Below are 12,498 nucleotides of genomic sequence, written 5' to 3' on the forward strand. Positions count from 1 at the left end.
TGGGTGCAGGGTGCGCAGTGCACATGGGCACCTGAGTCCAGGGGGACCTTTCACTGCCCACAGATTATACATGCTTTGTGCTGGCAAGCAGGTTCCTCTGTGTCATCTTCGGGAAGATGGTGCTACACAGTGAAGACAAAGACTCTGGCACTGGTCTTGCACACATTGTTGCCCAGCAATTGAGCAGAGGACACTGGATAAATAAGACATGGAGCACTTGTCAGACTACAATACATCATCATTTTTCTAATTTCTGTTATTAATTCTCATTGTTTGGGGGTGGGTACTTAGAAGTAGCCTACAGGTTCTTTGGTCCACATTGTGATCTTTTTAATCAAACATGAACTGAATTATTCCACAACTGTATTTCTGTATTACTTTCTTTATTTGAATATTAGGCTATGTCATACAATGTTTCTAAATATGGTGCACAAAATGTGAGCTGTATGTGGTGTGTTCCATATAGTATGACAAAAATTAAAATAACTTGAACAAAGGAGTCTCTACCAGAGGCATAACTGTGGGAGGCAATGGAGTTGGCTGCTGCCGGGCTCCTGCTATGTAGATGGGCATCTCTCCTCTCCATTTCATGTGTTCAGTGACACCATTAAATTAAGTTAATTGATAGCCGCTGCTATCTTTTCCTCCCTGCACCTTACAAATCACACCCTCTTTATTATAAATTAAATACACGTTTCTCTTACGTCCTAGGGGATACTGGGAATCCACTTAGTACCATGGGGTATAGATGGAGCCACTAGGAGCCTTAGGCACTTTAAGAATTTGATAGTGTGCGCTGGCTCCTCCCTCTATGCCCCTCCTACCAGACTCAGTTTAGAAAATATTCCCGGACGAGCTGGTCACGTCGCTGGAAGCTCTTGAAGAGTTTTCTGCATTTATTTTGTATGTTTGTTATTTTCAGGCAGGTCTGGATGGCACCAGCCTGCCTGCTTTGAGGGACTTAGGGGGGGCGGGGAACCTCTTGAATGGTTAATGGTCCGGTTCCCCGCTGACAGGACACTATCCCTTGAAGGAACAATTCACAAGCCCCACCATGGCGAGCGTACATTCCCGCAGCACACCGCCACCCCTAACAGAGCCAGAAGATAGAAGAGTGGTGAGTACTCAGCCGGCGTCTCGGTTAGCGGGTCGCTGGCCATTATGGCAGATTGAGGGTACGAAGACGCACGGCTTCTACGTGGGGTGGCTGGATCTCCAGACGCACCGCATCTGAGGGAGCGAACTGAGTCTAAGTCCACTACGGGTGTACACAGTATCCAGACTGGCACTACAGACTTAAAAGGCAGCTGACCGCATTTTAAGCACTAAAATTACCTCAGCCAGTATAAAAAGTGAAAAGGCTGCGCACCATTAAAGGAGCGGATCCAGCAGTTCACCAGCGCCATTTTCCCTCCGCAGTTGACAAAGACGCTGACTGACAGGGACGCGCAGCTCCTCCGGAGAAACTCCAGATTACCTCTGCGGTACCAGGGGGTCATAGCAGGGGCGGGGGGGGGGACACTTACTAGTGGACTAAGTCCACAATCTGGGTACTTAGTCTGTGTCCCGGCTAAGCTTGGCATTAGCAGTATGAGCGCTGTGTGCTGGCTCCAGGCTATCTCTGTGTCTCTCTTGAATGGCTCTTTGTGGGTTAATTGTGCATTTAACCTGTTCCTGTGTGTGTGCTGTCACTGTCACAGTATTTCAGACAAAGAGTGTGTTTCATGTAAGGCACAGTGTTCCTCTTCTCCAGGAGATTCACTGCAGTGTACTCAGTGCAGTGTACCTTCCCAGGGTAGCGGGGCAGAGCCAGCTTGGCTGGATTCCATTATGGGAATGATTTCCAATATTTCTACTAAATCAGGGGTGGCCAACCCGTGGCTCTTGAGCCGCATGCGGCTCTCCCCTTCAGTTGATGCGGCTCCCGCACTTGTCACTGGTCCCAGATCTGCCTCCTTCACAGGAGGCTTGGGATGCGCTGGCACCTATCCGCTTTGTGCGCGATGTAACGTCATGATGTCACATCGCATAATGAGAGGTGGAGCCACTGCCACGAGGAGAGGAGAGACGCGGTGGCGGGACTCGTGGATGCTGCGGTAATTATGTATTTATCTGGAGCCTGCCTGGGGAGACTTGAGCCTACAGCCTGGAGCCACTTGCCTGCCGTAATGTGTAAAATGGGGACTCTTGCCTGCCATAATGTGTAAAATGGGGACTCTTGCCTGCTGTAATGTGTAAAATGGGGACTCTTGCCTGCCGCAATGTATAAAATAGGGACTCTTGCCTGCCGTAATGTGTAAAATGGGGACTCTACCTGTCGTAATGTGTCAAATGTTTGTGCTTCTCGCCCCCAGTGTAACTAAAAACGGGGATGTGACACACGGTCATGCTCCTACGAACGTCATACTGAAGGCCGACTGCCAAAAATTGGGTGTGGCCTTGTGCCAGTTAGGCCATGGCCCAGTTTTGGGGGCGCACGCATGTTACCGGCTCTTTGGCTTGACTACAGATTTTTTGGGGCTCTTTGCCCCTGAGTGGTTGGCCACCCCTGTACTAAATTGTCCCGCAATGAGAAAGAGACGCAGTACTTAAGAAAATCGATGACTGAGTTTATGAACAGAGACTCAGTACCTAAACCAGCGTCTCAGTCCCCTACCATTTGTCTGCAAAAACGTCTTTTGGCCCATATCCTGCAGTCTCACTCTGATGATGAGAGGTAAGACATGGAGGAAGTGTAGGTGGACTCAGAGGTGGGGAAGGCTACTCCGTCACAGGGAATAATTCTACATATCCCTGATAAGGTAACAGAGGAGACTGGAGAATCTCTAAATACCCTGTTTGAAGAACCGTGGGTTAATACTGATAGGAAATTTCAAATCCCTAAAAGGTTGATATCATCTTTTCCCTTTCCTCCTGAGGATAGAAAAAAATGGGAAAATCCACCAATAGTGGATGCATCTGTATCTAGGCTGTCACGGAAAATTGTATTGCCTGTCCCGGGTGCAGCATCCTTAAAAGACATGGCCGATCGTAGAATTGAGAATACACTCAAATCTTTGTATACAGCTGTCGGGGTGGACCAGAGACCCACTATAGCATGTGGGTGGATTACTAAGGCCATTGCCAAATGGTTGGGTAACCTAATTGAGGGGTTAGGTACCTTGTCTCAGGGGAGATTATTTTACTCCTGCAACATATACAGGATTTTATGGTGGAAGCCAATGCTTAATGCTTAATGCACGCACCACTGTTATGGCAGTGGCTTATGGCTATGCCAGTGAACTGCTGACGAGGGCTCCAGGAAAGGCGTGGAAGGCCTACCCTTCACAGGAGAGGCCTTATTTGGATACAAATTAGACAAATGGATCTCCAAAGTTACTGTGGGTAAGTCCACGTACCTTCCTACTGCAGCTCCCCCGGCCAGGAAGGCCTACTCAGGACCTAATCTACAGTCCTTTCAGACTGCCAAGTTTAAGGGCAAAACCAGAGGTTCTTCTACAGCCACCAGAGGTGCCAGAGGTAAACCACGAAAACCAGCAACTGCCAGTTCACAGGAGCAGAGCTCAAGCTCTGCTTCCTCAAAACCTTCAGCATGACTGTGGGCCGCGATGCCTAGAAGACTGGCAGGTGGGAGCCCGACTAGAATTTTTCAGTCACATCTGGACAACATCATGCCAGGATCCCTGGGTCATAGATCTGATTTACCAGGGCTACAGACTGGAGATTCAGGAGCTCCCACCTCACAGATTCTTCAAATCAGGCTTACAAGACGCCATTCAAAAACTGGTACAGACATAGTTCATTGTTCCAGTTACACCTCATCTGCAAAACAAAGGATATTATTCCAACTTGTTTGTAGTACAGAAACCGGACGGTTCGGTAAGACCGATATTGAACCTCAAGTCGTTGAACCCGTACTTAAGAGTGTTCAAATTCAAGAGGGAGTCTCTGAGTGCGGTGATCTTAGGTCTGGAGGAGGAAGAATTCCTAGTGTCTCTGGATATCAAGGATGCGTACATTCACATTCCGATCTGGCCGCATCATCAGGCTTATCTACAGTTTGCACTGCAGGACTACCAGTTCCAGGCCCTGCCATTTGGTCTCTCCACGGCACCGAGAGTGTTCACCAAGGTGATGGCAGAGATGATGTTTCTACTCCACAAACAGGGAGTGAACATAATTCCGTACCTGGCACTGTCCAGGGAGTGGTTGTTGGACAGCATTGGCCTCTCAACCAGACTACTCCTGGATCACGTGTGGATTCTGAACTTACCAAAATCTCACCTGGAACCGACGCAGAGGCTCTCCTTCCTGGGAATGATACTGGACACAGAGTCTCAAAGAGTGTTCCTTCCCTTGGAGAAGGCTATGGAAATCCAGTCGATGGTTCAGGTTGTCCTGAAGCCAACCCGGATCTCGGTGCATCTGTGCATTCGCCTTCTGGTGAAAATGGTGGCCTATTACGAAGTGCTTCAGTACGGGAGGTTTCATGCGAGGCCCTTCCAGCTGGATCTGATGGACAAATGGTCCGGATCGCATCTTCACATGCACCAGAGGGTCTGTCTGTCTCCAAAAGCCAGAATCTCCCTTCTGTGGTTCGGGATTCAGAATTGGATTCTGCTAACCACAGAAACAAGCATCAAACGTTGGGGAGCAGTCACACCCAGGGGGTGCAGTTTCAAGGGAGATGGTCAAGTCGGGAAGTCGTCCTTCCAATAAACATCCCCGGGAGATACTCTTGAAGTGCAAAGGCATCGCCGCTGTGTGATGCCTTTGCACTTGTGCAGGGGGGTGGGGGGTGGGGGGGCGGCACTGACATGCGGGGCGGGATAGCCCTGTGCTGGGCGTCCCCCCGCATGTCAGTGTGATTGATCAACTCGGAATGACCCCCCATATACCTATATCCTTGTAGAGTAGAGCTGAGCTGTGTCAACTCCTAGTGCAATAAAAATAAATAATTCTAACATATCTAAAGGCTGTCATGAAAAAAGGAATCAAGAACTATAAGGCAGTATATTTTGTAAACATTTAATAAATCAAATGAGTTAAAATTTTGTGAAGGTGGAAATCTCGATTAAATGCTTGAAAAATAATGGTCTTTTGTCTACAATTATAGTAATCATCTTTTTTCTATAATTAAAATAATGGTCTTTCTTCTATAATTGTGGTCTGTACACCTCCAATGTGAGGGTATGGGTCGTTGGGTCGACCCAACTTAGGTCGACACTCATTAGGTCGACCACTGAAGGTCGACATTGCCATTAGGCCGACTTGCATTAGGTCGACATGGGCGTTAGGTTGACATGTACTAGGTCGACAAGTCAATAGGTTGATATGAGATTTTTGACTGTTTTTGGTGTCGTTTTCTCCGTAAAGTGACGGGGGAACCCCAATTAGTGCACCGTGTCCCCTCGCATGGCTTTCTTCGCTCGCCATGCTTCGGGCAGATTACCATTCCAATTGTAGTGCACGTGGATAGTTAAGTATGAAAAAATCCAAAAAATGAAAAAGCAATGTGAAAAACTCATGTCGACTGTTTGACCTGTCGACCTAGTACATGTCGACCTAACGGCCATAGCGACCTAATGCATGTCGACCTAATGGTATTGTCGACCTAATGAGGGTCGACCTAAGTTGTGTCGACCTAACGACCGTAACCCCAATGTGATCCCCTAGTGCAGAATGCTGTCTTACCCTTACGGTCCCATTGACCAGCTCCAGAAGAAGATACTGCGTGTTACCAGTTGCAAAAAATAGGAGGCCAGAGCTCTGAGAGGAGACAAATGTCATGTGCAGGCTGGAGTCCACCCTCCTCTGTAGGTCAGGTTTTCTTGGATTGTGTTGTCCTGTAATAGTAAGGGGAAAACATATTAATGAAGTCATTTTGTTTGTGTAACTCAAACATAAATGTCAGTATTCTAGTCCGGGCATATCTCTCATACACCATTGTGGATTAATCAAAGGCGGAAAAAAAGAGTCACGCTATGATGGCCTGAGGAAAATGGATCAGGAAATGTCATAACATATATGGAAGTCTTGCTAATGTTAGCAGCACAAATAAACGCATAACACACATAACATTCCATCCATACATCTTTAACGTATTACATACCGTAAAATGGCATTATTATGGAATAGGATACACAGGATAAAGAAACAAGTTACTACACCAACTGCTACTGTCTGTGTTGTTTATTATCAGTCACCCTACCATACAGTAAATCAAATCTGAATAAGTCATCATGTATGTTATTCAGCATTAGGGCACATTTATTATGATTTGCGATTTGCCCCCTCGATTAGTAAAACCCTTATCTTCACATATTGTGGCAATAGAGCAGGGGTGGCCAACCACTCAGGGGCAAAGAGCCCCAAAAAATCTGTAGTCAAGCCAAAGAGCCGGTAACATGCGTGCGCCCCCAAAACTGGGCCATGGCCTAACTGGCACAAGGCCACACCCAATTTTTGGCAGTCGGCCTTCAGTATGACGTTCGTAGGAGCATGACCGTGTGTCACATCCCCGTTTTTAGTTACACTGGGGGCGAGAAGCACAAACATTTGACACATTACGACAGGTAGAGTCCCCATTTTACACATTACGGCAGGCAAGAGTCCCTATTTTATACATTGCGGCAGGCAAGAGTCCCCATTTTACACATTACAGCAGGCAAGAGTCCCCATTTTACACATTATGGCAGGCAAGAGTCCCCATTTTACACATTACGGCAGGCAAGTGGCTCCAGGCTGTAGGCTCAAGTCTCCCCAGGCAGGCTCCAGATAAATACATAATTACCGCAGCATCCACGAGTCCCGCCACCGCGTCTCTCCTCTCCTCGTGGCAGTGGCTCCACCTCTCATTATGCGATGTGACATCATGACGTTACATCGCGCACAAAGCGGATAGGTGCCAGCGCATCCCAAGCCTCCTGTGAAGGAGGCAGATCTGGGACCAGTGACAAGTGCGGGAGCCGCATCAACTGAAGGGGAGAGCCGCATGCGGCTCAAGAGCCACGGGTTGGCCACCCCTGCAATAGAGATTCATTTTTCTGCCAAAATGTTTCAATGTAAATCATCAGAACAAGCGGGGTAATTCAGAGTTGATTGCAGCACCAAATTTGTTAGCAGTTGGGCAAAACCATGGGGATAATTCTGAGTTGATCGCAGCAGCAAGTTTGTTAGCAATTGGGCAAAACCATGTGCACTGCAGGGGGGGGGGCAGATATAACATTTGCAGAGAGAGTTAGATTTGGGTGGGTTATATTGTTTCTGTGCAGGGTAAATACTGGCTGCTTTAAAATTTACACTGCAATTTTTAGATTTCATTTTGAACACATCCCACCCAAATCTAACTCTCTCTGCACATGTTACATCTGCCCCCCCCCTCGCAGTGCACATGGTTTTGCCCAACTGCTAAAAAATTTCCTGCTGCGATCAACTTGGAATTACCCCCATGGTTTTGCTCAACTGCTAACAAATTTGCTGCTGCGATCAGCACTGAATTAGGCCCAAGGGCACCAATACACAATTACTTTACTTCTACCTACGTACTCCCTTTTGACTACTGCACTTGAGTGGCTTTCCAGCTGTGCATTCACCGTGTGTAAAAAGTTGCGATGTGCAGTGTGACTTCTTTCAGCCCGCCAACTTTGCAATCAATAGGCTAACAACATCTGAAGATAGTGATAGTCCATTCAGACAAGATCCATAAAAATGTTTGTGAAATACATCTTCACAGAAAATTATAGGGACAGCTGCTGTGAGGGCTGGCGGACTGAAAGCAGCTTTTTGTATGGATACAATTTAAGGGATACTTAATTTCACACTTAAACATGCAGGAAAATAACAGTTTCCTTATATTTTAATGGTAGAATTGATTAATAAATATGACCCATAGTCACCTCACCATACCGTGGTACAAAGTTGAATAAGTCGTGTGTTGTATTGAGAAAAATTATCATCTAGAGATGTCTGTTTTACGGGGTGTGCAGTTATAGAACAGTACTACATACAGTCCCCGTTCCCTCTCTCTTATTAAAAGGTGCAGTGTATTTTCTAGGCAACTGTATATGTTAAACGCCAAACATGCAGATACTTAATTTATCTTTAATAGCTGATACTTTTATTTACTATTCACAATAATGTTAGAGGGAATCATATACAAGTTATGTGAACAAAGTTTACTTATGCTTTAAGGCAACCGAACGCCAGAAATTTCATCTTGTCCTCAGATTGATATCAGAAGGCTTAGAAACAGTCAGCATTGTACAGTACATCCGGAGTACTGACACACTGTACTTGGTGAGAAGTGTTATGTTCCTGTTCCTCCAAAGTACTCAGTATACTGGAGAAATGCAGCCCTGGGAAATGCTTGTTTAATATCTCCTTCATCGTTCCTCTTCTCAGAATATCCTATCGTCTAATCACACTGCTTCTTAGAATATCCTATTGTCTATGCAAAGCTTTAAAAATATTTTCAGAAATGTCTCCTGGCCGCATCTGAATTAAAGTGATTTCAAATATCCACTACCTTTTAGGTGGGTGGAAAATGTTTGTAGAGAAAATAGAGTAATACAATTGCCATTACAGATACTTAAAGGAGAACATGAGCTATAAAGCTTAATAGATATGAGCTGTTCATTTGTATTAAACCTAAATCCATGTTTTATAAATACACATGAAACCATACTTCCAATTTCTGGGAGAATGCTACATTTTGGGAGAGAAGGCCAGCCTTCCTGAACCTCCCACTTCCCTGCAGCACAATGTGGCATCAGACAGTAGGAGGTGGGAATACGATAATGTATATCTCGGGCTAGCCACCCTGCACCCCACATGGACCTCTGCTCTCTAGAGTTTTCCAGAAATGGACAAATAAAAGGTGGCAAGCATAAAATATGTGTAAATGGGTTGTTGTACATATATAAAGCTACATCCAAAATGGTAAGTGCCCAAATGTTAACTGTAAAGGACACATTTTTTTAAAATCTTTATTTTTCATCCCTTTGCATTCAGGGAATTAAACAACAACCACCACTCCCATATCAAAATTGTGATATCTCTGGTTATGGGCATAGTAAAGACAAGCTGCCAGTGTCACAGCTTTTGGAGTATACCCTCAGAAAACTGTAGGTCAGACAGAGCAATTAACAGGCTTGAATGGGGACCACTGCTTTAAAGTCGGATATATCCGGTTCCCCAGGGCCGATTTTGAAAAATCTGGTACCACTGCAAAAAGCGGACCTGAGCTATCAGCCTAGGGACCTTATACTCCTGGGGCCCTTTGGCAACTGTCCATTTAGCTCATACCAAAAAGACGGCCCTGACGTACTGTATCGGGAGGTAGTTACGTGACCGGAGGTCAGGAGACCGCTGGTCACAATACCGGCGCAGGAATACTGACCCCCGGTCATGCATACCCAACCCACTCTATCTACTTACCAATGCAGAGGCCACAGCTCTTCCCTCCTAAGTATACGCAGGGGCCCGGACATGCTTCGTGGAAGCCTAGTTGACAGTGCAGTTTCAATGTGATAATTGATGTAATACTAAAGCTTTATTATATTGGAACAGAAAGCGCACATGAGACCCAGGTGCATGTGCCAACCTAGGTGTAAGCACAGAAGCGTAACCCCTCCTTCACTGCCAGGCCCAGGTCACATGGGCAGTGAAGATCCCAGTCAGCATCAGTGTGCCTTTATTGTATTTTATAATGCTGCATACTTCCTGCAAATCATAGCATGAGAATAGTTTATAAAATGTTAGAAATCTGGCACACTGAGCTCTGCACATTTCACATTTTGTTACTTACTGCACATTTTGCTAACCATGTGCTGTTTTCTGGTAACTGATGGTCATCTGAACATTTAATAACTTGTCTACTTAGATTTGTTTAGTGGAATGTATATATAGTACTTGTATGGTCTATTTCAGACACCATGGGGGGCATTCATCCGGGTGCTGTATGTTTAGCACCACAATTCTGGTCTCAGTTTGTAGCAGAAAGTGATCATAGTACCACAGTAGAAGCACCAATCTCATAGTAACTACATATACAAATGAGACTGAATGTGTATTAAATCACTTTTATGTAACACAGTTCACTGAATTTGATGGTGAATACTATACACAAATGAAAATGTTCAGTAGCATTTAACTCACTTAAGTAAGTCCAGTTTTCTAATTATTTGAACTAATTAAAAGAGATACCTCAAATAATATAAGTATAGTGTTAGTGTAATTGCATAACTTGTGCCCCTGGATCTAACAGCCTCCTTGTTGATAGCTAGGTGGCGTGCCCGCCTTACAACCATGTCATGCAATACATCCTAGAGATTGGCATCAGCTCTGCAGACACATTCCCGTTTCGTGGCCACAGTACAGAGACGATGACTGTGTGAGATGTACTGCAGCACTATACTACAGTACCTAGTGATGTGAGTTCTCCTGCTGACATGCCTGCACTGAGCTATATGTGAAAAGCAACAAATCTGGAAGTGCAGTCATAGGTGAGTGGGTTGCAAATGTGCTCAAAGGGGTTTCCGGCAGAATTAGGCACAGCTTGTGCCTCAACCGTAAATGGAAAATGCAGCCTACTAAAAGTTATTATTATTAGTTATATGAGACAACAGTGATTCCGTAGTGGCATAATAGTGAATGGAACATACAGCAAAATAACATCGTACACGAGTGATCAGGACAGTAACAGACAAGTTAATAGCTTTACAAACATAAATAATTATAATTAAGTAAATACAGAGAGACCACATAGGGGAGAGGGCCCTGCTTACAAGAGCATACATTGCAGATGGGCAAAGGGTGGACACATAAAGGGACAGGGAGGGAACAGGCATACTCTAAACAGAGTGTGTGTGTGTGTGTGTGTGTGTGTGTGTGTGTGTGTGTGTGTGTGTGTGTGTGTGTGGGGGGGGGGGGGGGGGGGTGATTGGCAAGGCGAAAAATAACGATTTCAGTTTAAGAAAGCTGATTTTAAGGAAGTGTTAGGGCATCCAAGAGGGGATCCGGTGCACTAGTTGGTGTTCCCGGTCACTGTACGGAGAAAACAACACAACAAAAAAATATTAAAAACTCACGTCGACCTTTTGACCTGACGACCTAGACCCTGACGACCTAGAGGCCCCGTCGACCTAGCATCCCAGTCGACCTAGTTACTGTCGACCATTAGTGGTCAACCCAAACATGGTCGACCTAGACATAGTCGACCCTATAAACCACACCCATCCAAGAGGAGCTTGCTGTCAGCAGCAGGTGATATGAAAAATGACAAGATTAAGGGAAGAGAAGTAAATTAGAAGTCATGAACTTACTGAGGGATAAAGTATGGACGGAAATGAGATGCAGGCCAAAAACAGAGCTTTGAGGTATGCTAATAAGAAGGGGAATGGGGAGGAGGTGAAGGAAAGGAGCAGGTGGACAAGTAGAAAAAGAACCCTGAGAGAGTGGAACCTGGAGTGTAGCATTTGTAGGCAAAAGGGTGTAGGATAATGTCAAATAGAGATGTGAGGACAATGGGGCAGATGTATTAACCTGGAGAAGGCATAAGGAAGTGATAAACCAGTGATAAATACAAGGTGATACACGCACCAGCCAATCACCTCCTAACTGTTCATTTACAAATTGAAGCTGATTTGCTGGTGCGTGTATCACCTTGCATTTATCACTGGTTTATCACTTCCTTATGCCTTCTCCAGGTTACTACATCTGCCACATTATACTGTATAAGTGGATTTGAAATTGAACTGTAAAGGGGGGTACACACATACAGATTTCTCCCAGAAATGTGTGCTGAGCATTCTAGCACAGATCACTCAGCACACATCTCAGGACTCTCAGGACACAGCGCAGATGTGTGATGTGTGCTGAGTGAGGGAAAAAAACAAAAAAACACTCACTTCACCCAGTGGTGAAGTAAGCGATCTGACTAGATTTGGCATGCATGTAGGCAGTGGCGGATACAGGGGGGGGGCACCCAGGCACGTGCCCCCCCTGTCATTTAGAAGATGCACGCTCTATCACGGCGCGCCCCTTCTGCCTGCAGTACTGCCGCTCTGCCACTCAGTTTGTATTCCATAGCGCAGGGGCATCCCGCCTCAGGTGCTAGTTACATGCCCGAGCAGCAGCAGCAGGCAGGGTGACCTGGGGCGGGAGATGTGCCGCTAAGCTGCAGAGCCCAGTCTCAGGGTCTGCCTGTCACTCCTGGGTAAGCTCCCTTACATAACACCTGGGGTCTGGGGAAGATAAGTCACAGACAATGTCGATTCCAGATCCCCAGCCAGCTCCTATCATTCCAGCAGTCACACAGCCAATCCGGCGCTCTCCCTGTGTGTGTGCATGCACCTTCCTTTCCCTGACATCACCCTGTGCCCATAGTATATACCTGGCACCCCTCATGCACTCCGCTGTCAGTGCATCTCACAGCGCGCCGCTAAGAGATAAGAGATGCAAATCGTCTATTGTGCAGAGACACGCGGGGCTGGTGTT

At 46.0% G+C, this 12,498-nt stretch overlaps 1 protein-coding gene and 1 long non-coding RNA gene across 2 annotated transcripts in view; one reads left to right on the forward strand and one right to left on the reverse strand.

Moving 5' to 3' along the window:
• CSPG4 (chondroitin sulfate proteoglycan 4) overlaps positions 1-12,498 on the reverse strand; it is a 228,423-nt gene that overhangs the window by 90,021 nt on the left and 125,904 nt on the right. Inside the window, exon 2 of the mRNA XM_063926411.1 lies at positions 5,695-5,846. Within this exon, the coding sequence (XP_063782481.1) occupies positions 5,695-5,846 (152 nt within the window). The remainder of the gene's footprint in view (positions 1-5,694; positions 5,847-12,498) is intronic.
• LOC134932207 (uncharacterized) overlaps positions 1-12,498 on the forward strand; it is a 134,270-nt gene that overhangs the window by 3,724 nt on the left and 118,048 nt on the right. The gene's annotated exons all lie outside the window — the stretch shown is intronic.

The sequence above is a fragment of the Pseudophryne corroboree genome, chromosome 6, assembly GCF_028390025.1.
Source record: "Pseudophryne corroboree isolate aPseCor3 chromosome 6, aPseCor3.hap2, whole genome shotgun sequence".
Taxonomy (NCBI): Eukaryota; Metazoa; Chordata; class Amphibia; order Anura; family Myobatrachidae; genus Pseudophryne; species Pseudophryne corroboree.